The sequence below is a fragment of the Anomalospiza imberbis genome, chromosome 2, assembly GCF_031753505.1.
Source record: "Anomalospiza imberbis isolate Cuckoo-Finch-1a 21T00152 chromosome 2, ASM3175350v1, whole genome shotgun sequence".
Classification (NCBI taxonomy): Eukaryota; Metazoa; Chordata; class Aves; order Passeriformes; family Viduidae; genus Anomalospiza; species Anomalospiza imberbis.
Window position 1 is genome coordinate 17,984,497 of NC_089682.1, and position 24,962 is coordinate 18,009,458.

At 37.9% G+C, this 24,962-nt stretch overlaps 1 protein-coding gene across 7 annotated transcripts in view; it reads right to left on the reverse strand.

The window, feature by feature from the left end:
- The window catches only part of GLRA2 (glycine receptor alpha 2), a 121,528-nt gene that overhangs the window by 74,404 nt on the left and 22,162 nt on the right, over nt 1-24,962 (reverse strand). For 4 of the 7 annotated variants that reach the window (XM_068180027.1, XM_068180026.1, XM_068180022.1 and 1 more), the window contains exons 3-6: nt 22,686-22,753; nt 15,653-15,876; nt 2,018-2,100; nt 921-1,058 (exon numbers count right to left, since the gene is read on the reverse strand). In XM_068180027.1, coding sequence (XP_068036128.1) covers nt 921-1,058; nt 2,018-2,100; nt 15,653-15,876; nt 22,686-22,753 — 513 coding nt within the window. Of the gene's footprint in view, nt 1-920; nt 1,059-2,017; nt 2,101-15,652; nt 15,877-22,521; nt 22,590-22,685; nt 22,754-24,962 lie in introns of all 7 variants that reach the window. The other 3 variants (XM_068180023.1, XM_068180025.1, XM_068180028.1) reach the window with 2 other exon arrangements.

The window sequence follows — 24,962 nt, forward strand, 5'->3', positions numbered from 1 at the left end:
GCCAATCACAAGGTTTTCCTTCCTTGGTACTTTGGACTCCAAAATGAGAGGCTGCATTTATAAAAATTAAACCCAACAATTTTCATAAGAAATAAATGTGACATTATTTTTGGCAGAGGCAGAACATCTCACATTGTATTATTTCATAGACTGAAACAAATGTATTTGATGCAACCAGATCAGCTCTTATGCTGAAATGATGAAAAAGCTATTTTAGATGAGAGGGATTATATTTAATCCCAGAAAGCATCCAGAAAACTGTTCTCTAAATGCTGTCCCCATTAAATAAACTCCAAGCAGCTAAATTAAAATGTTAACAGAATTTCCTCTTCTCTGTGAAGCTAAAGCTAGAAAACACAACATTATAAACTCCTAAAGAGCAAGTGGAAGAAAAAAACTTAAGAGTATTAAACAAACAATTTCCCAACATTCCATGTCTCTGCACTATTCAGATCAGCAATGAAAACATTGTCTTTTTACATGCTACATCTCATAAATTAGACTACATAAAAAAGCTGGTAAGAATTTTTATTTTTCCTTATTGGCAATTTGATATGCTGGAGAAATAAACTAGGTTCAGAAAAATCAGCACTTTCAAAGTGAGTAATCAATATTTAATAAAAGAGTAAGTTTGTTAAAATGTTTAATTTTAAGGATACCAAAACAATTCAATTTTTAATCAGTTTTTAATATTTTAAATACTTTAATGATTTTAAGGACATTAGAATACTTTAATGACATTAAAGGGAACTTTGAAATTAAATCTTTCAAAAAAATAAGGGTAAATTTTTTTCTATTCAGATTGAAAAATAAGTGTGACTGAATCAATTTTTTTTTCATTTTACCGCTATTTTTCCATTACAAATTGACAATAGATACCATTGGAACAATTAATAGAAAAAAAATAGAATAATGCTCACCAGTGTTGTAATGTTTTGTGCAATAACCAAGTTCTTTATCTTCTTTTAAAATAAACTGTGGCAAGGTTAAACCCTCTGCAACTTGCACAGGTCCATCACTTAGCCACTCAAATATCAGATCATTCATGGTGTAGCCAACTGTAATAAAGGAATCAAAGTTTATTAGATGGCAACTGACCAGAAAAGAGCAAATGTTCTAATGTCTGAGAAGCATGTCTTTTACTGCAATATGTGTTATCTCAGTTACATTTTCAAACAGTTCGATTAACAACAGCACAATTCCTCTTAGTTGTCGGTTGCTATAACTACACCATTACTCTATTAAAAGCAAGAAGCAAACACTGTTATATTCAGAAGTACTGCCCTGGTTTGCCACCAAAAACTAATTTTGCTAGCCCAAACCAGTCTAAGATTCTTTGGGCACAAAGTCAGGTGGCAGGATACAGTTCATAGCCATACAGCTAAGTCCTGTCTCCCCTAAATAAAATAAAAAAAAAAAAAAATCATCAAGGTAGACTGGTACCTACTGAATACTGGGAACAATCCACTGGCACCTGGCAGAGCCTGAGCTACTCCTGGCTTTGCCTGATGGTTACCTGGGCAGGTGAAGGCAGTGCTGTGGTGTGTGCTGGCAGCGACACAGCATGGAGGGTGTGTGCTGGTTCCCCAGTCCATGCCTTGCCTGGGTTTAGCACACCAGCTGAGGCATCACTAATAGGACCTCTGCTTCATGGGGTATTCACTTCCATTTCCCAAAAGTGAGCCTAACTCTATCGGACATAGCAAATCCCTGGCTGTGTAATAATTGTTCTCACTTTCCTGAGATTTAGTAATTTCTCCAACAGAGTTGCTGTATTTACCCCTGGAAGTGATGCAACTCTGACGGGTAAGGTGATGTGACCGAGGAGAGGGAAAGATAAGGGAGAAGGAGCAGCACAGAAACAGGCAACCCTCACATTATGGTGATAAACACAATTCCCTTACAAAACAAGAATACTGAGTCTCACCACACAAATGTGATGATGTAAATACAATATAATCACTGAATGTTAGGGTAAAAACTTGTTATTTTATAGATAAAGCAATTGGGCACTCACAGCTCTCTAGCTGCATTGTACATGTCTGTACATCCATAGGAAAATTCTTCAAGTCCATGGGACAGGACAAGGTTAAAGTAAGCCTAAAATTAGAGGGGAAAAAAAAACACGTTAGACATCTACAGGTTTCATCTAAAGCCCCATAATTAGAGTTCAAAGGATCAAGACCAAATCTTAACACCTCAAAGGCTGGGCTCATCTCCCCCTTGAGCTGTGGAGACAAAATGTGCGAGCAAAGTGGGCACTCACGGCCTGCCCTGGCTGAGCAGAGCAGAGGCAGAGAAGGCAGTGTCAGGTTAGTAAGATATGTTCTCCACTAATGTACCAGTGAATGTTTTGTGTACAATACTGAACCAAATAATAAAAAAGCTGAAATGCCTGGTCATGGGACACATGGCTTTAAGTTTTATTTTGGAAAAGCAAGAAAAAAGAGGAAACAACAACCATGGGGGTTTTTTTAGAGAGTGCCTTTGTTCTGTTGGAACGAGTCCTATTTCCAAGCCTTCATTCTTACTGCTCAGCCACTAAAAGAAGGAAAAAACCATTATTCAGTAAAAAAATCACATTGCATTAAAAATGTACAGATAGAAGAAAGTAAGCCTAAAGGAACATAATCATACAAAATATATTTCTCTTTTAATTTTTTCAGTTGTTATTGTCCAGATAAAGCATAACTTTACTTAAATGGAAATACTTTTAATGTTTCTTTCTTCCTTTTTTTTAAGTTGATTTAATCTTTTAACATTTGATTGAAATCTATTTCAAGACTGTCTCTTCTGTTTTATTTTTTTTTCTTTTTTTTCTGTGTGAGAAGAAACCATTTTTAGCTAACCAAAATATTGAGATGGCCTAATAACAAACTAGCTTTGATAAACAGTATAAATATTAGGATTTGATTTTAATAATATTTTTAAAGTAAATTTTTATTGCTGATTACATTCTGCACAAAAAACTTCCACTCTGAAACAAAGAATCCAAAAAAAAAGCCCTTCTGTGCCCATTGATTATGAAGGGCAGTAACAAGACTGTCTGATTTGAAGGGACACTGAAACATTGACACAGTATAATGACAATAATTTTTTAGTTATGTCAGTGAACCCACAGGTCACCTCTTTAGAAGTATACCTTGAAACTATGTTGTCCAACAATTATATGTGATCTCTACAGAGAAATACTTCACTAAATTCTGTCTCCCAAGATGATTTTGTGGTTCTTACCACATGCAAGTGATTCAAGGTCTTTCAGTCTGTTTTTTCACCATGTGAAGTTTTGGAGACCACCTGGCTGGGGCTTCTAGCCATAAAATCACTGTGACAAAAAGATTACATTTAGGTAACTGAGATCAAAATTGTCTCACATGGCAGCAACTCTCTGGCCACAGAGAACAACACATAACTGTCCCAGGCATTGTTCTGGGAAAAGCTGTAGAAGATCAGAGAAAAAAATGATAAATAATTCTTATCTTCACTTGCTGCACCTGTTGTGCACACGTGGAATGTGTTATGGAGATTTGTTTACCAAAGGGTGGTTTCTAAATTGGCCAATGGTGATGGTGTTTGGATTGAAGGACCAATTGTGTCCACCTGTGTCGTGGCTGTCGGTGGAAGCAATGGGTTTCTTAATAAGTACAATATAATGAAGAGATTGATCAGGCTTCTGAGAATCATGGAGTCAATGCTAATTATTACCTGGCTGGGGGCCTGCATCGACAGTCTCACCCAGATCTAAGATCACATTCAACATCACTGCTGATGCCTACATGTGGGCTACCTAGAAAAAGTGACACTATTTTCATCTTGACACAGTCTTCAGCAAACAAGATGATAGCATCAGGAAATTAGAGATCACATTTATGTGGCAGTGAGATAAAGAAAGATCCCCAGTGTCAATATCTCCATAGGAAATAAACTCACATTTAACCTTTGGTATCAAATAAAAGAAATATTAAAAAAAATGGAATTTTCATCTAGAGGAAAAAGTTTATCTAGTAGATGTGTAAGTGTTATTGAAAATCTGTCCTTTCCTGATTTAAATATTTTAAGTCCTTGCAAATGTTAACTAGTCCCATTTTCACTAGGTAATTTCCTGCATTAAAGATTGAGCTAATTAAGTTGCTAATCCCCAGCATTAACAAAACAGTGCCTGTGTCTCTTTCCTGAAACATAGCTATATCAAACTCCCCTCTTTTCAGTCATTTTCTAAATATGACTTAGGCATTTTAAGCTCTTTTCAAACATGCCTTTATGCAAATACAGCCTTTGTAAATATGTCAGTTATTTGCATTCATTGAAGTAGGCATGGGCTATTCACCCCTTGGATTTTACTGACTGTCTGGTGTGGACTGCAGACTGACTTGGTTTCCTTTCTTCTTCAGCCCTTTCTACTCCTCAAAAATTCAAGTAATTTGGGGGTTTGACTATATACATGGTCAGGAAGGTCCCTTGTTATTTTAATATTTTCTCATTTTTTATGAGAAAGCAAATAGACCCAGTTGCAGCTTTCAAGATTCACAAGGAAAAAATACTCTATCTCCATTGATATAAGGCAGATACATCATTTTTTTTTCCATGGAGGTGAGATAAGAAAATTATGTAGGCTCATTTTGTAGGTCCACACAAAGCCTGATGTCCTACTTTCTCTTCCTAGTCATTGTTGTCTTTCACAAAGACTTAATTATTCTCACCCTGAAAAATGAAAAACAATTTCTATTCACTGTGTTCATGAGAGTAGCTCAAGACATCATGTTTATGATTAGTTATAGTTTTACCTCTACCTGTTGTTCACCTCAGCACAGTAGCCATTCAGAATTAACATCTTTACCTCTAGTCCCTTTTAGCAGCAGTAATGCAAGTGTTGAAGCAAGTGGTTAGAGCCTTGTATGATCCACAGATCCACTGATTTTCAACAAGATTACTACATACTAAATGTTCAGCAGCTGGAATTTGAAATAGATCCACTGAAGTCCATGGTGGTGGGTCAATTTATAGCAGTTGACTCCTTTTCAGTAAAACTATGAGCCTGCAAATGTTTCCAAACCCTGGTGCCATGTCACTACTTTTATATATCTATGTTAATAAGGATATAGGGTCATAAATAAAAAGTGTTAGGTAGATATAGCTACCCACATTGCTGATAATAACAGTGTCATTGATAGAAAATATTTCAGCAAAATGAATGGCTCACACTTGGCAAATTTAAGAAGGGCCCCTGGAGGTTTGTAGCAAAGAGCAAATTTAATGGGGAATTACACTGATGAATACTTTAATCGTTAATAAAACAGAACAAACTGCTACAGAACAATTATTTTATTTTCCAGGCATCCTGCCACCAAGGCATTTGAGATGCATAAACAACAGATTGGTGGTGGAGAACCATAAAACACTGATGGGAAGTGCTTTATGAACCATCTGTAAAACTGAAGTGAGAAGAAGTTGACCAGGGCCTTGATTTTGCCTTCCATTACCTGAGCACCCTCCACCCCATGGCAGCCAGACCCAGGTGGCACAGCTGGCTCACAGAAAGCTCTGGGGCTGAGCACATTACATTTTCCAGCTGAGGAGAGAGGGCTCATGAGGGAGCAGGAGAGAGTCACGTCTCCAGTGCCTCAGCACACCAGGCAATGTGCCAGGGACAGCAAGCTGCCTCAGAGAAGAGAAAAAGCTGCTCTCTTCTTTCCCTCCCTGCTCCCTCACTCAGCCACAGCCAAGGAAGAATCAAACCCTGGAATAATGCAAATATGAATATGAACAGAACAAAATACAGAACCAGAGCCAGAAAACAAAGAATGAACAATTAGCTGCCACTGTGACAAAAATAATAAATAAATAAATAAATAAATAAATAATTAGATTCACTGAGCAGTACTGTAGCACAGACAGGGCTATAATCCAAGTACTCCAGGGCAGCATTCTCTGTATTATGTTTTGGACCCTCTTCCTGACACCTTGAATGCCTTCAAAGTGCAGAAGGCACTGCTGGGATTTCTTCACTCAGCATTTCATTCAAACGCCCTGGTTTCACTATAAATTGCTGAGATATCACTAAGACTTGGCTGGTGGGCCTGTCTCTCTTCCCAGCCCCATTCCAAATCTTTAATGTCTGGTCACCCCAGGAACCCACTTATAGCATCCTCAGAGGTCTGCATTCCCCAGTTTCTGCAGGCAGGAAGGTAAGGTCCTCTAGGCTGCAGCCACTGTCACAGAAGTCAAAATAAGGCATCTCATGGGAAAAAATAAATAGTCTGACTGCTTAATCAGAAAGCCTCATGCTGGTTATCTTTCACACCTGAACATGTTTTGCAATGTCAGTATTTTCTCCTGGTGTGAGCTGCCATGGCCCCAGATGGGCCAGCAGCAGAACTCTGCACAGGCACTGCTGCTGCTGCCCTGAACGCAGCTGCTGCATCCAGCCATCATCCTCTGAGGAAAAGGCAGTGGAGGAGTGGCACACAGGTGCAGCCAAGGGGGCTCAGAGGTATTTATATGCAGTGTCACCAAGTCCTGGGCTCAGTACTGGGGTGAGACACTGTGTTTCCTGCCTTTATCCTGTCCTTTCTCCAGCCCAGAGACATTTTCCCCACATCCTCCTATGCCTGCCCATCTGCCCTACATCTCTCTCAGGGACACCTACATGACACAAACCCCATACATTTTCCTTTGCCTCCTGGTCTACCCTCACACCCTTTGCCCCTCCTTCTCCTGTCTACCAATTCCTTTCAAATGCCACTCCCACCTGCTTCTATTGAGTTGTGAGGCCAGTCTGCCTTTGACAGCTAACCCCCAAAGCAGTCCCAACAGTAGAGGGATAGGATCTTGAATTTTAAAAAATTAAAAAATAAAAAAATTCAATAGAAATAATATGTTTATAAGTAGATTATTCTCAAAATTATTTCCAATCTCATTCTTTCACTTGAGGGATTTGAATGCTGGGGCTCCCAACCATCACCCCACTTCTCTGACAATCTCACAATGCAACAAAAACACTTTACAGACAGACTGCTTGTGAATGGTCTGCAAGACAAATCTGAAGTAATGTACTGCTAGTATTGTGTTCAACACTTAGGGAATTGCATCTACACATTACATAATCCAGGATTTTTTTTTTAAAATAAATTTAGGAGAATGTATAATTTTAACTGAGATTTATCATATTGCCTTGTCTGCAACAACCACTGAACTGTATTCTAACCCACTCCTTTACAAGCAGCTATCACTCCTTAGCCTGATGTCTTGCATGACACCCAAAACTTCCCTTGATCTCAGTGATATCCCAGAGGAGGACACTGTTTCCACAAGAGAAGGGCCCTGGGGATTATAATTCGTGGTATATACAGGGGAGTATTCTTTTCATTAATTATTCTGCAGGAAAGGTTGGTTGTGAGTGGGCTACAGAACAACAGCCTCCTCACAGAGTTTTTTGTAATAATAAATAACTAGGATCAGTCCTGTTATGTATAGAAATACTGTTGGGAATTTAAAAAGTCCTGTAGATAAGGGTGTAAATCCCTTCCGCCTGCAAAAAACCCCAAGATTATCTCCTTGCTAGCATGAAAAGCAATAAATGCCTCACCATGAGTAGGCATCATGTTAAAAATAACATTTTGGTTCTATTCTTATCCTTTCATTCTTTCACACTACGCCCATCTGCACCTCAGCTGCTGGGACAAGAGATTTCATAATCTAGGATTTTATGCTGCAGATACCAAAACATAAATAGCACATGCATGATCACTGGTAGCATTGGCTATGTGCCATTTTTATCACAAAACTAATACCTGTGCAAACCCCTCAGTGTTGGATTTAGTGAGACAAGTGGGATTTCTTTTTTCCAGCACTGTTAAATCTAAAGGTGTATTGTAAATTGCAAGGTTTCTGGTATTATTCTTAAAGCTCCAAGCTGACAATAAAGTTAAAGATATTTTAGTGGTACTTTTTTCTTTGAAAGATTAAACTCCTGATCCTTGTAGCTGCTGAAATAAAATTAAAATACTACCTAAGCACAAGCAGATAAAGTTCCCTATTAAACTGGCAGGGGAGATGAAGTTGCACAGCAACCATGACAGCATCGCATGACACAGGAGCAAATGCCATTCAGGCTAGTGACACTGAAACAGGGAGGAGAATCTAAAATCTCTTTATATTCCTCCCAGCCCCCTCTCTTGGGTGCCTGAAAGAAGGGCATACACACCGATCACTTATCAGAAGGCAGCAAAAAAAAATTCCCCATGGCATTCTTCTTTTAAATGTCTTTTCATTTTGTAGTCCATCTCATTATTTTTTCAGGGACCTGACTCATCATTTTGAATGTCGATTCTGCTAATTTTCACAGTCTGAAGGCTTTGTCCTGTTAAGTGGAAAAGTTGAACTGACTGGTCTTTTTCTTATTTTTGAGGAATCCTGAAATTCCGCTCTAATATTTGTCATGTTCTGCAGCTTCATTTCTGCCAGGTGAGAATGGGCTGAAGTAGAGCTTAGAGGAACGTGGAACCCTCTCTGCTATGAGAAAATGTGAGTTATAGGCTGGAGTTTCACGTACTGCTGTTTCTGAGCATGTTCTCACTCCCTCCAGTGCTTTGCCTTGCTTCATGTACTGCTTAACAACACAGGAGCTGGCACAGAGTGGGGTGGTGGAGGTCTCATTTCAGGCATCCCACTTCTCATTGTAATGCAATCACTGTCTGCAGATACACAATGCCAGCACATGAGCTGCCAGCAAATGATTTTCCAATTATTGCTCAAACAAATCTATGAAATTAAATTCAAGTGTGATTGTATGTAACAGTTAAATTCTGTAAGCACCTGTTTCCTTTACATGAGGAACAGTATTTCACCTTTTCTTTTTTTCTCTGTCATTTTCTATCTTAGTTTTCCTGCAGTGTGTGTTTGGTATGGTGTTGCTTTCCTCCTGGCATGATGACATCTCTGTTCTAAGCCATATATTTCAACCCAATTGGCAAAAGACCTTTATCCCTGGGACCATGTTCTAGGAAAACATGCTTTTTTGTACCATTTAGGAAGGGTTCCTTCACCTGTATCATTTTACACCTAACCTTTAGCTGGTTAAATGAAGTGATTGATCACCAGCAGTCAAGGACTGCCATAGCCATGAGGAGGGCGGTACACAGATGTCTGTTGGCTGTGCAACCATCCTGTTGGCACAGATATCCAGAAGTAGCCACCTGCCAGTATTTTAGATCCTGCCAGCCAAGATCAACTTCACATGTACAAATTGGTCTCCAGCAGCATTTCTCACTTTTTTACTCAGAACAAAGTCTTCATTTTAATTGAGACACAGGAATATAGGGCTGTAGAAGTGACATTTTGGCCATCTAGTCTGATCATCTGCTATCACCCAGAGTCACATCCTCTCAACCCTTTCAAAAATTATCAAAGTTCACCTCATGGTATCTAGTGTGTGTGTCCCTATTTCTGCTGGAATATTGTTGCAGGAATTCAAGGTGTATATGGCTGTAAACTTTGTAACTTCCTCTGTGAGCTTACTTATGACCAATTCAGAGCCATTTGTTCTCCTGGCAGCATTGTCCTTTGGTCTAAGCAGCTCCCCTCTTGTGTTTGTATTTACCTCCAATGCTCTCCTGCCTCATATGGGGATGTGCCTGGCCTTAGAGGAAGAGGTGAGGCAGTATATGCTCAGATATAATGTCCATATCCTTGCTTTGCTTTAAATGCCTTATGAAGTGAAAAGCAACTAATTTTGTGTCATTAAAATGTAAATTATTCTTTTCTTAAGCAGTATAATCAGTGCAGTTTTCACAATAGCTATGTTAGTTGCATAACAAAGTATCCACATTAAGCTTTATTATTTATTTAGTAAATTTTATTATTTGTTATGCAAAGCAAGTACTTAAGATACAACAGGAGAGTAAGGGTATTGGAAACCTGGGGCTAGATCCTTAGACTGAATTTGTAGATTGGGAGGGAATGAGAAAGAAGAAAATAGGTGGTGCATTAAAGAGAGTATTTAGAAACAACCCCGAAGGATGAGAAGAATCTGAGCTCATTTATTTAAAAGGTCCCAAAGGGAAGGGGCTGGAGTGGGGCTAGAAGGAGAGGCAGGAGTAAGGGCAAAAAGGAAAGCAAAAGGAAGGGTGAAAAACAGAGAGCTACTGATAATTCAAGGACATTGCGTTCAGCCGTAATGAGAACGGCTGCTTGTCCCACAAAAGGCTGCAGTTCTTTTAGCTTCTGAAACCATTGTTATTATTGTAATCATGCTTATGGGAAGACAAATTTGTCAAATTCACTGGATTCACATAGCATACAGCCACATTTGGGAAGTGTATTTGTCCCAGTAACATTGTGCAGCATAATAAAGTTTAATGATTGTAGCCCTATAAGCCCACAGTACATATTAGTTGTCAAGCACCAAAATGTTTTAGATGTTCTCTCTTTCAGTTAGCATTTCCATTCAGTGTTTTGGTTTGGTTTAAATGTAGAAAATTTACTTGGATGTATATGAAGACATTTTATGCTTTTGTAATGTCCGGGCAGTTAAAATGGGGCAGTGTACCATTTTGCCAATGCAAGAATGAAATAATTTTCAGTGAAAATGTCCCTGTGATTATTGACATTCACTTCCAAGGGAATATCACCACCTTGTCAATACCAGTGTTATTCTGGTAGGACCTGAGGTAATAGATATATTTGTGTGAGGTGGCAGTTTAATAAGCAAACAGACATGTCAATCATGATAAATGTCTCTGTGATCCCACCTCTGCCAATCTGTCACATGGAAAGACAATGCTGCTAGTAAAGTCCAAATCCTCTTAAATCCCAACACTAGATTGTAAAATAAAATTGAAGTCATCAAATTAAAGCACAGAACACACACAGAGCTGTAGAACATAAAATTTTCTACAACTCTGCTAGGCTAGACTGTGCTGGGACAATGAAGATTTACAAATAATGGGTATAAATGGATCCTCAATATCATTTAGCTGATACAGTCTGTACCCCAAAATTGTTTTAGAAAATTTACACCTGACTTTACTGCAACATGGCAGCATATTCTATAGTAGCTATGCAAAATATCCAAGACTGTATCTTATTTAAAAGCAATATATTTCAGCAGGATAGTGAACATTTTTGCCATGAGCAGTCTGTTGCAGAGGGATCAGCAGTGCTACCTATGTATTTCCTTAACCTGCTTTTCTTTCCCAGAAGGCAAAGAACAGGAGTACAGAGGAGACTACAAAACAGAGACATTTCTCTCAGAAAATCTGGGTTATAAAAGTGTCATGGATTACTTCTGATGATTTATGTGATGGACATGGCAGTCATAACTCCTGATCTAACACCTAGACCTGTGTGGGGTCGTTGGGGTGCAGGAGTGAGTTGACCCAGTGCTCTGTCCCTCAGTGCTTGGCCACACCAGGAAGAGCTGTTTTTGGAAACTCCTGAGCAAGGAAGCTGGCATGGGAGGCAGAGTTGCAATTAGATGTGCTGCTTCACAGATACTTCTCTTGGCTTGCATAAGCAGGTGAGGGATTTGGGATGTACCAGCTCCCACTGGTGGGATGTACCTACTACCCTGTCAGCTACTTGTTGAGGAATGGAGGGCTGGTAACCATTCCCAGAACAGCTACACTAACAGAGCAATCCAACAGCTTGAGCCTTCCCTGTTTCCTAGCACCCCACAGCACAGAAAGTGATTTCTAGCAGACACTCTGCCCTCAGCCACAGCAACATTTACAATTAAAACTAGGTCAATAGTTGAAGCCACAAGGAACTAATTGTCTACACGAGTAACAGTTCTGGCACTGGCAAGAAAAAGAAAGACAGAAAAACAGGTATTTTTAAAGACTTGAGGAAAATCTTCCTAGGTAATTAATTGCTCTTTGAACAGGAATCCCAAAAATAGGGGAAGAAATGTAATTTGTGAATTTACACAGATCTCCTCTCTAGAATTCCAAGTGTCTTTCTTGTTAAATCATACAATACATTCTAAAATCTTCTCATATTTAAAAAATATGCAGTAATCTCCTTTGTAACTATTTCTGGCTAAATACACTGGCACTACAATTCAGAGCAAAGATAACTGAGAGTGTTTTCTGGGGCAGCAAGTTAAGAAAAAAAAATATAAATATTTATAAATTTACAGTGCTTTTACCTTCCTGAGCAATATATTCTAGATTCAATGCTGTGGATCAATATTACGGTTGAATTATATCACCTTCTGAATCAATCTCATATGGCTGAGATGCACTGAAAATATTAAAAAGAGAAGGAGGCAATTAATGCAGAAAAAAAAAGCCACAAACCTTAAATAAAACCACTTTCTCTCATTTTGCTAAAATAAGCTTTTAGGCAGATGCTAATATTCTGAGCTGGGTGGCAGCCTGAAATGAGTTTGTGGGAATCAGGTAGCACAAATGGGCGGCTCAGAGAGAATATAAAGCCTTCTGTGAGTTTATTTAGCATTTTCCTGATGTTCTAGGTGTCATCAGGGAGCAGAGAAGACACGATCCTTGTCCCTGGAACACAAAGCCCATGCAGTGGGGTGTGCAATGCAAAATGCAGGTGTCATACAGAATGTGAGTGCCTGGAACAGGACTCTTGCTACCATCACACCATGCTGGAACACTTTCCAAGGGCAAAACCCCCTCCAAAATCCAGTCCATGCAGAAATCAGTCAAGGATTGGAAGCAGATGAGTCACAAGTATCTAGGGGGTGAAACTGTGTAGGTTTTGATTTGAATTCGTACTGTTTTTTCAGCACATAATATAAAAACAAACTAATGTATTCAACACTGCTATTACAAACATTTCTTGTTGACTGCTCTCTACAGAGTGCTTTGAAATAAAAGTTATAGCAATTTAACAGTTTTTCAGTTGTTGTATATGAGTGGAACTGAGGCTGATCTTGACTAAAGTGAAGTGCCTTGCTGAATATAACTTTGCTGTAATTGCAGACTTCTCAAAATGCATGTGCCTCTAAGAGCTATTGCTTCATCTGCAGTGGCAATAGCATGTATTTGCAGTATTAAGGAATTCTAGGTTCCCTTCACAAGGCTCTAGTTTTCCCTGCAGCACCCAAAGGTACAGAGCAGTTACCCAACTATAGAGCCTGAGGCTGTACACAGCATGCTATCTGAGATCAAAAAAGGTATCAAGGTAATCATCTGAACATGCAGCAGACATATAAAAATGGGGTTGGATTCCTAAAGTTATCATTCAGAGGTGGGTACATCAACCATCAACAACTTTTTATTTTCTGTAACAACTCCCAGGGAATTAAATATAATTGTAGGAATCTGCAAGTATGAGCATAATGATTATTATAAGGCAAACTCTGATGGAAATCTACATTATGCCTCTTCTGTGTGGTTTTAGGCTTGTTTCTTTGACCAGCTGTACAAGAGAAGGACGAAGAGCCTCATGCTTACCACAGGGTGAGATAATTCCTGTAGCCAAGCACTGCAGAGGAGAAGATACACAGCCCAGACCCTCACTCACCTTTTCATGACTTTTCTGAGCACCCATATCCTACACCAAATGTCTCATTTTAGTGAAATATAGACCATGAACTGGTCCAGGTGCCTTTCCAAGTTCTGTTCAGAAAAGGCAGGTTTGGCCCCTGAGAGCACTCAACAGCATAAGCCGGTTCAGCCTCCTGCATGGTGTATTTTCATGTTTTTGGTGCAGTATATAGGGAAGAGGGATACCAATGCCATGTAATACACACCCCTTGCTTCTTGCACATAAATTACCAGGAGCACTTCTAAACTCACTTTATGCAAAGAACAGTTTGTATTTATGCAAGATTAATTTGATCTTGATTTTGTTAAATTTGAAAATATGACAAAACAGCCTACCTGCTACATCCCAGAGGCATTTGTGAAGTGCTTTAAATACTTAAAGCAAACTAAATGCTAAATGTTAAATATCACAATGACAGGCAAACTGCTATTGGTGCAATAGTGAACATTCACAATGTACTGAAACCAATCACTAAAATATTCTTGTTTGTTTCTGCATAGCCCAACTACAAGCAGCTGACGTCAAATAGAAGTATCTAGCTCAGTATCTAGAGAGTAAAGAAAAGTATTTCTAATTGCTCCTGATTTCACGTTTCCATACTCCAGAAAGCGTTAAAAAATTCTATGCCACGTTGGATGTGTCGGGTTACTCTGTTACTGTTGTGCGATACAAGTGAGAATGAGCTTTGCTTAGTGCTCTCTTGGAATTCTGCTTACTCTGCTTCAAATTAATTTGCACTTAGGTGTGGGAATTTTACAAATGTGATATGGCAGGTCAAAATACCACTTTTGCTGCATGAGCAAATGTCAGGAAAACTATCCATCTGCATTCAGATCAGCACCCAACTGCACTGTTTCCTCCAGTAAGATGGTGTCTGATGTCATTCAAACAAACAGATGCATTCATTTCTTTCTCAGGGTGAAACAGGAAATATTTGTAAGTGACAGCATATTTATCACTCTGCTAGTGCTGGCACCATCCTTGTTTCCTATTATTTTTTGCAAACTCTTCAGGTAGAGCATTGAAACCCTGCTCACTAACCCCACTCCATCTGTCCAGATATTACTGAGCTCTTATCAAGGAATTTCCACAAGAATTATGTAAGTGGATGAAGTTCCATGCTAATAGTTATTTATTTAACATTCTAAAGAGCACAGCTATCCTGAGCCTGGATCAATAGTAATTCCTTAATAAAAATGCAGTCAAAACCAAAATACCCCATCAGAAATAACTGCCTTCTAAACTAATCTGCTTTACAAATGAGCAAATTCACTAAACAACCTGTTAAACAAATACTATCATGTTTACTTTCCACAATGCAAGAAAGGAAAAAATCAAGATGCATCCCCAGGAAGAAAAAAACTCCAGTAATTACTTAATTTTAAACAATCCTAAGAGCAATAATAAAGTATTTTGCATGTTTGGCTACCTCTAGTAAGCAATTAATACTTCACAGTAAGCTGAATGTCAAATGAATACTGCAGGTTGTTTGCTGCTATTTATGCCTGTGGAATGCAATTTTGTTTTTCTGCTTATGTCCTGTTTCATCAGGTCATATCAAATCATATTTTGTCAGTGTTTCTTAATGACGCTAAAGCTAGTCACATGACACACACTTCAGTTCTCTTAGTACTAACAACAAATACTTTCTATAGTTCCAGGTTTGTTTTTTTTTAATGTGACTAGATACATCCAATAAACCAGTGACTTGCATGTTAAATTTATTGCACTTCAAGCATGTTTTTACTTAAAGTGTTGAGTAGTCATTTAAATTAATATTCCCCTTTCCTTTTAAATTGCAACCCACAGACTACTGAAGAGATTATTTCCTCTTTGCAAAAGGAGTGACTTGAGCTAATGCTAATGGAAATTACTGAGGCATACCATTAAAGTTCTAGACAGCCTCAAGTTTTCAACAAGACTAAGAAGTATCGCTGTGCCACTTAGAGACTATTTTGCAAAAAGTAAAATGTTAGCAAAGAAACATAGGCAAATTTTCCTTCCACCTTGCTATTACTAAGTTTCATTTTAGTTGTACACATGGGACAACAAAAAATTAAACATCTACATTGCATCCACAAAAACAGAGAGGGAATGAAAGGCATGAAGAGAAAAAAAATAAAATTAACTGGTTTACCTGATACTGTACAACACCTTTCCAGTTTTAGAAATCCTCAGCAACTTGTTGTCTGTTGTAACATCATGGAAATTTGCTCCCTTCTCATTGGCAAAGAATAAATCTGGTTTCCAAATAGAATCCAGCATAGAGGGATCCAAATCCAGGGAATCATCAGGATATTCGCTGTAAGCCAGACGTGAGTCATTCCACTGCTGCCTCAAAAAAATGTTCACTCTGTAGTCCTACAGAAATGTCATGTAAACAGGTTACTAAACCGCCAAAACTGGAAGCCCACTTTTAGCTTGCTTTATGTTCTTAGATATACTGCAGTACCAGCATTACAGTAAACATTTGTGTTATCCTTTGAACATCAGAGTTGTCATTTGAAAATAAAGTTGTCAAAGTGCTGCATTGAACCAAACAAACAGAACTGGTACATTTCCCAAATCAAAAGTCCTTCAGTGATGAGAAAAATATTAACTGCAATCTCCATAATTAAATGTAACCCTATTTCAAATGTTGTGGATTACCTAAGAGATATTTGTAAATTCAAAAAGAATTGCAGCTAAATATGTACAAGTTCATCAAAGGTGCTAAAAAAATACCAATTTAAATAAATTTATTCTAATATGTAAGTCATTTATGTCTAATGTACTCATGAATAGTTTTTAATTCCAGTGAAGCCAAAATTGTATAACAGAAATTAAATCACCGCTTCTTATTTACTACTTGTTTCCTTTTCCTAGTTACTGTATGATTTCTGCGTATGTTCCTTCATTTACTCCTCCCTGTCTGCATCCCATTAAAATTGGCCTGATTGTATTCTTCTGCTTGGTGGTCTGCTAGTCACAACTGGGAAAGGCAGCAATTACTCAGAGGTTCATTTAGAGCCAACATTAACATTATGTCAAGAACTGGTTATTAAAGGGGAGTTCGAAAAGAGCTTTCAGGTTCTAAACTCTCTGCAGGGAGTGTAAAGAAGCAAATGCTTACTTCCCAGCTTTCCAAAGTCAGCAAATAAGATCTTCATCTCTCTGAAATTACCATTTTTAATTTGTTTGTGAACACTCTTTTAGAAACACCATCTACTCTTCCTCTAAAAGAAAAATATTTAATAATATTTGTATTGATTATATTATCTGAAGGAATGATTTATCAAATAATTCTGCTGATACTACAAAGCATTAACATTTAGGATTTTCAGCTGCACATTAAAATGGCAACACTGTGCTTTTGAGTTGGAAAATGTATGAGCTGACTGGATTTTAGTCAGATACCTGAACTACATAGAAAAGTAATTATCACCCTTGAAATGTAGATAAATATTCACACTCTGATCAGAGCTGCAGAAAGCAGCTTGCCCAATATGCAGACTCTGTGAACGAGCCCCTCCAAGCTTCAGTTTTTGCCGCCTTTGCTCTGTGGGGTAGTGAGGTGTGCTGCTGCCCTGACAGAATATTTCTGACATCCAAACTGATGCAGATTTTGAATCCAGTGGGAAGATGCTTTACAGTGTCAGTAGGTGAATAACTTTTCTGTCTTTGTTTTTCATTTTCATTTTGCTCTTGGGTAGATGTGATTCCAAACAGGAATGTTGACTAATCAGAGCAAGACAGACCTGAGAGAGATCTCAAGAATAGCATTTATTAAAGATACTTACAAAAGCCTGTATCTGTTTTTCACAAGTCATTGTACTTTTTATGATGTTCTTGTTTCAGACATTTAAATATCAAATAGCTACTTGCAGTTCTGAGCTTATGAAATGTCATTGCATCTTTGAAGATACACCATCCATAATCATACTATCCCTTGTTTCTTGGTCTTAGAAACTGATTTTCTTCTGTTTATACAGTGTCTTTAAGCTTACATTTATCTTTAAATGTATATGAGTCTCAGAGTTTATATGGGACAGCTTTAGCTATAAATCCAGGAATGCACTGATTCAAATTCTGCAGAAAAGAAGGTAGGAGCAACTGCTGGTAGAATAAAATTGCTAAACTAGTTATGAGACTGCCTTAAATTCTTCATTGTGATATGATATAATGAAGTCTATGGAAAACAGAGGGTTTTTTTTCCCCATGACATAGAAATCATACATAAGTCAGGTCAGTAAATTATATAGAAATATCTAAAAAAGTTGCTTTGATGAACTTCAGTGGTTGGTGATTTAGATAATAAAAAGCTGTCTGGAAAATCTTTATTCATAGAAGATATTTCATATGATAATATATATTATACCAAAATCATAAATAGTACCAATAAGATTACTCTATATTTTTCAATATGTCCCTTCATAAATTTATCAGTCATCACACCAATACACTTAGAAATGCTTTCCCTCTGCAAGCTTTGTTGTTAGAAGCAAAACAGAACTGAAACCTTTGTTTACATAGGCCTTGCATATATATGTGTAGATATTTTAATGAGAAATAAAAATGTAAATATAACATGCACATCACAAGAACAGCATTATTTTTTCCTCCTATGCTTGCTGTACAAGCAGTTGAGAGGGATGTGTGTTTACGCAGTCAGATCTAATCATGCACAGAATTTTGAATTTACTTTTCCTGAGCTACCACTGTAACTATGTTTTGAAGGAAAATTCTCTTAAGAATAGTAGACAACATGGAGTTGAGGCACACTACAGTGTGTATTTGGCGAGGTCCTGAGGGTAGAAGTGGGTGTGCTGTAGTAAAGCACTCCTACACAACCACAAATACACCTACTCTGCAAATTCCTTCTGACAGCACCACCACTCTGAACAAGGAATGTGGACCGGAAGATTCAATCTCAGATGCACTACCAGTGTCAGCAATAGCTGAAGGCAACTCAGATAAACAGTCTTCCTCTGTTCTCAAGCCATAACCTCACAGTAGTACAAACATACTGAAAGAATATTAATCTGATTAGACTTAGTAGCTCTATCTGAAGATTTAAGGACTTGATCCACAGATATACTTAGTCTGTATTATAGGAATGTAGATAGGTATCATTTTTCAGCAAATCTAAATCCAGATTCACTGCCCAGAGCAAAGCTCTGGATCCCTTTGGCCTCAGGCAGTGCTGTGGCAGGAGGAGTGCAGAGGAGCCCCCTGCCCTGTTCAGTGCTGCTTTGTCTCTGAACCAGCATTTGTCTCAGGTCTGAGCTCTCTTCCCATCTTCCCCTCCAACAGCAGTGATTGCCCAGGAGTTGAGCTGGGAGTCTGAAACAAACAGCAGACTTAGCTGGCCTTCCATGAACAGGAGGGGTTTGCCAAAAAGACTTTCTCTAAACCCTAAAGATAAATGCTAACTGAAAAGCAGTGGTTTGATGACCTATTCCAAGGCCATGCAACAGAAAAAGCACTTGGCCACCAGTGGGCATAAGCATGCAATGTGTCCCCAGTGGCTTCAGTGGGAGCCTTTTGTTTAGTTAAAAGTATACATATGAATTCATCGGGATCTAATAAGCTTATTTGTAATTGTGGGGGGTTTTCCCTCTAAATGGGAGATAGTATCATACAGCCAGCCACAGCAAAGCTTTTAAAATTAAAAAATGGCAATTTTTTCTGCTGACATAAGTACTCAAAACACAACTGGAGTTTGGATCATTTACCCTAACAGAGAACCTGCTGCATAGTGTCAATCATTGATTACAGGGAACAACAACATTAACAATGTCCTCACAGTTAGTAATTTCTGTAATTAACAATTAGCTTTTCAATGTACAAACCACTCTTAACTTCTCCTGCAGCTGATAGCTAAAAAATCCTGGTCATTGGGATCACTGAACATCTGAATTCTTTGGGATGCTGCCCAGGCTGATGTAGATTACTCATCTGTGATATTCAACTTCAGTCATGATGTACAGTGAATTTTCTGCTGAATACTGCATGTGTAAATACTTCCAAAAATAGATATAGAGTTTACTCTCATAACTGCTTTATTCAGTGAAGTTATTCAGAAAAATCTTTTTCTCTTTCTTTGCAAGTTAGGGCTTAAATTAAAGACAAATGAAAGAAAATCTTTAACTATATAATCTTGACTCTGGCCTTTTTTTTTACTATTTTTATTTTGGTATAACATATATCATTTAATAAGGAAGAAAACCACTTCTTTTGCAGGAAAAATAATCTATTGGGATACTGTCCCATATGTGCATTATAAAGCAGAAAGACAGTTACATCTGCATTTTGTTTCTCTAGCTCTTTGGGAATAAAACTCATGAAGACTCTATGGAATTCATCCATCTGAATCAGCATAAAATCCCAGGTTTATTTCTTAATGTTAGGTTTTCATTTTTAGAAGAGTGTGCTGCACATTGGAGTTATGCTGGCCTTTCACATAGGGAGGAATTTTATCCTGTACTGTGTGTCTTAATCAGAGGACAGAATCTACTCCTGATTATGTTACTGAATTTAGTAGGTCTGGGACTGTAATCCTGTTTGCTATGTTAATTTCTACTGAAAGCTTCCCTGAGCAAGTTTTCATCTTCCAAGTTTCCAAAGGACTGCTGTAGATGGTCCAAGTTATATTCTGATAATGTCCTTCAATGCATGTACATGGTTTCACTAAGCATTCCTCTCCTCTGAGACAGGAGTGTCTCTATTGAATTTGCAATCCAGGCTTTTGAATGAATCATTTCGTTTTATGTCAAAATCATCAAGAGCATTTTATAGGGAAAAATGATTCCTAGGAGTCAAACAAACGTGTTATTTATGACAAGGGATGCCAACGATTTTACCACACGATTATATCTATTTCAGAAAGGCAAAGTAGTTGGAACAGCAATTGATGTCTGCCTCTCAGAGCAGATTCCTAAAACTAGTCACAATAGTCATTAAAGGAGTGAAAACATTAAGAAAAACAGTATCAAATACGTAAGCAGCATCTTAGAGAAATCTTTCCACACTTTCAGCAGATATAATGAACAAAGCAAAATAAGAAAGCCAATAGTCTTTGTTCTCATCTACTTGAATGTTTGGCTATTTTCAGCAAAATGTGTTAATGAACATTGGAAAGGTGCACATTAACATATTTGATAGAAGGTAAAATGTAATGAGGGGATTTAATCAAAGCAATGAAGGAGTCTAATTAATGCAATCAGCATTAGGTCGTGCAAATATTTTCATTGAATGCCATCTTGTAAAGCTAGTGACGTGCAGGATTTTTTCTACTTAATGCTGTGCTGAAGTCTCTACACAATGAGATCAACAGACACGGCTGGGTAAAAATGCTACATTCACAGCTGTCTTCTCAGAATCCTTAAAACACAGGAAAACAATTAATGTTTTCCAAAATTAATGAAAATTAAGTCTGTTGATAATTATGTTACATCCTGATATGTTTATTTCCCTGTCTTTTTAAAATTTATTTTAGTTTTCTTTTAAGGTGTTTTTAAAATATTACAGATACGTAGTCTAAAGCATTAACTTATCTGTTTTATAGGTCTGTATGTTACAGCTTGTCATTTATAGTAAAGTTTTCCCACACCGTTAAAGTAAGCAACCTGGCCTAACAATAACTTGCCTTTTATCTCTTGAAAACATTAAATAACAGGGTTAGATTTTTAAATAAAATTGTTTAGGTGAAGAAGATTTGTGTTCCTTCATTCTTTAATCACCTTACTAAAATAATGGCATGAGTTACAATTGAATCTAAATTAATATTAAACAAAATACATAAGTAAAGCTGAAAATCTCCTCTTCCTTCAGAATGCAGGGCCTGCAAGGCAGTATCTGTTCCATCTTACAAAAAAGCTACTTTTTTGGTTTACTTCAAGTGGGCAGCAAGTTCATTATTAATTACCAAGTTTTCAGTCCTACTGGAAGCCAATCACCTTTATTGCCTCTGGCTTCAGCAAATCCAGAAAAACCTGGATGCTGTGTTTTTCCTGTGATTCTATGAATCTCTGGAAAACAGAGCTGTGAAACTACACAGCAATTTCTTCAAACATGCCATAGATATGAGCACCTAATAATTATTATAGGCTTATCACGTTATTATTATAAATCTGTCAAAAAAATATCTCTGTGGATTAACCACCATAGTCAGGTGTATGTAGGCTTGAATAAAAAAACAGATCTTTTTTATTCACTTTTGAAAAGGATTTTAAAACTCAGCATCTTTTTAAATGGAATCAGATTTTTTTATTATTTTTCTTAGCAAATGTTGAAAAAGATAGTAGACTGATAGACTTCCAGACTAAATTTTTTTTTAAATAAGTTGGATGAAAATTTTAACTTTCATTTTTTCTTAGCTTGATTTTGTTTATCCTATGTTTTGCAATTTTTAAAATGAAAATCTGATTTTTTTTTTGAACTGTGTTCTTTGCATTCAGTCAAAATACAAATTTCAGTCAGGTGCAATCCCATAATTTCCTAGTACTAATTTAACCTCAAAATACCTAAGGCTAGTTGTAGTCATTTGAGTCAAGTTTTACACTTCCTTCTGTGACTGATGAGGCTGCAATTCACAGCGATCTATCTCAGTTAAACAAGACCATTTTCTGCAGCAGCAGGTGATCCAGCATGTGGTGTAAAACACACTCAAATATGGTGCACTTGGCAGGGAAACCCACAGCTGAGCTCCAGCCGTTCCTCTGCCTCTTCAGAGCTAATGAAACCTGAGAAAGCAGGTTTGCACACACCTATACTTGCTGCCATCACAGTCACTACAGACTGTGGTGCAGTCCCTATGTAGGTGTGTTTAGACTTGCTAGGTGAGTTTAATTTTATATATATATATAATTATTTTATATTTATTTTATGTTCTTTTATGTTATTTTTACTCAGGTTTTGGTAGGTTTTTAGTAGCTTCATAGTAAATGTCCCCACATCTTGGGCATCTCTATTCTACATCACATCCAACTCCTTCACAAGATGGCTTCAATGATCAGTCCCACTCACCATTGTAGTTTCTGCTATTGAACCAAAGCTGTTGATAAATATGTTGCAGGTAACATTTACAGGAGGACCTGCAAGTTGAACAATAAATAGAAAAATTGACAGGTTGTGTTCATGACATATATTAAGTATTGTTGTTCTCTTGCCAATGGCATCATAGCACTTACCATTGTGGTTTCTGTGACTGATCCAAAACTGTTGATAAAAATATTGCAAGTAACGTTTACTGGAGGACCTGTGGAATGCAATAAAAATGTTGCAATATACATTGAAACAAAAGTACAGACCCTCAGCCTCCGTACAATCTGGTACAGATGTGGCTGAAAACAAGTAGAAAGTGAGTTTTCCCAAACAGCTCACGTAAATTTTGATCAAAAGAAAATAATTATCAACACTAATTTATGAACCTCATTTCATTGGAAGTTGTTATATAAACCCACAGAACTACATCCTTGCATTTAGAGATTCACAAGAGAGTTGAGTGAGGGCTTTTTTCTTATCCACAGTACCAGTGCAGAATATACCTTAGCACTGCAACTACGCCTCTCTCCCTTCTCCCTTCATCCAGAACTTAAAAGGTTATCTCTCCACATTTACTCCACTCCATAGGCAAACGTTTGCCACTGAAATTCCCAGCAAAGGAAACTTTTCACATTGACTCCAGACCGCAAGCAGCTCTTCTTGTGCCTGATCTGGAAGTGTCTGGCTTGCCATGACCAAATATTTTAGCAGTATCTGTTCTGGCTTGAACAGATAGCTTTCATTAAACAGCTATTTGTATTCTCTTCCCTCCCACCACTTTTGCTGTTATTCAGCAGTCACTGACATGTGACAGAATGAATGAGGACTTAATATTTAATTAGTTGCCTATTAGCCTCCTTGATTTTTTAGATGTGACAAAATAAACAGGGGTTCTCGACAAAATCAGAAAGGATTCATGCTAAAGGCCTGAATTTCAGTGGCGCAGAAGTTGGTACAAGCATTGAGTATCAAGTAATTTCTTCTCTCTTTTGCCATTTCTATTTTTAATCACAGCATATTCCTTATAAATGAAAAAAATGTTTGTGCAGAGAATATAAATATCCCCATTTGGTTTATAATTCAGATCTGAAATTTATTTATAAAAGATGGAAACATTATTACTTTCTTTTTCATAAAATGGAAGAATAATAATGAGTCCATTGTCAACTTCCTGAGTGCTAGACTACCCACCTTAAAGGAAACAATCATGTTAGTTTTGGGAATAAAAACTACAACAGTAACATGTTTTGAGGCTGTTAAATTCCAATGAGGTGTGTTGTTCAGCTCAGTTTTTTTTACAAGAATTGTTTTTAAAACACTTCCTTTTTATTTTGCAAATGTGTTTTCATTTCCAATACCAAGTCAAAACCAAGCCAAATAGTCTGCTATTTTCCCTCCATATTATAATTTTTGTTCCTTTGAATTGGTGGTATTTCTACTAGCTAGGCACCTTGAACAATGTGTTTCTCTACATCCAGACATACTGAGTCACTGTATCACTGAGGCTGGAAGGAACCTCTGGAGATCACCCAGTCCCCATAGTCCATCTTGTCCCAGAGAAGGATCAGCTAGAGAAGGACTGTGCCACATTAGACTCTGAATATATGCAGAGATGGACACTCCACAGATTCTCTAGGCAACCTGTGCCAGTGTGCAGTCACCCTCACAGCAAAATGCTTCTCTTATTCTTAAGTGGAATTTCATGGTTTCAGCTTGTATCCACTGCCTCTCTTCCTGTAACTAGGCACCACTGAGAAGAATCTGGCTACCTTTTCTTTACTTACACTTCATCAGTTATTCATGCACATGGCTGAGATTCCCTAGAACCATTTTTCCCCAGGCTGTGGCTGCAGCAATCTCAGCCTCTTCTTGTATGACAGATCCTCCAGTCTCTTAACTACCTTCATAAAATTTTGCTGGACCCATAGCAATAAATTCATGTCTCTCTCATACTGGGGAGCCCAGAGCTGGGCTCAGCATTCCAGGTGTGTCTCACCAATTCTGAGCAGAGCAAAGGATCCCTTCCCTCAACCTGCTGGCCATGCTCTGCCTAATGCAGCCCAAGAGTCTGCTTTTACTGCAGGAGCACGTTGCTGGCTCATGTTCTACTCGGTGTCCACCAGGAGCCCCATGGCCTTTTCTGCAAATCTGCATTCCAGCTGGGCATCTCCCAGATTGTTCCTTCCAAGTTGCAGGACTGCATTCCCTTCCCTGAACACAGTGAGGTCCTGTTGGCCCATTTCTGCAGCTTTTCCTGATCCCTCTGAATATCAGGCAACTCTCTAGGGCATCAACCATTCCTCCCAGTTTTCTATCTCCTGCAAATTAATTGAGGGTGCACCATGTCCCATTATCCATGTAATTAATGAAGATGTTAAAAAGTACCAGCCCAGTACCTGTGCCAGTAGTACAACAGTAGTGAC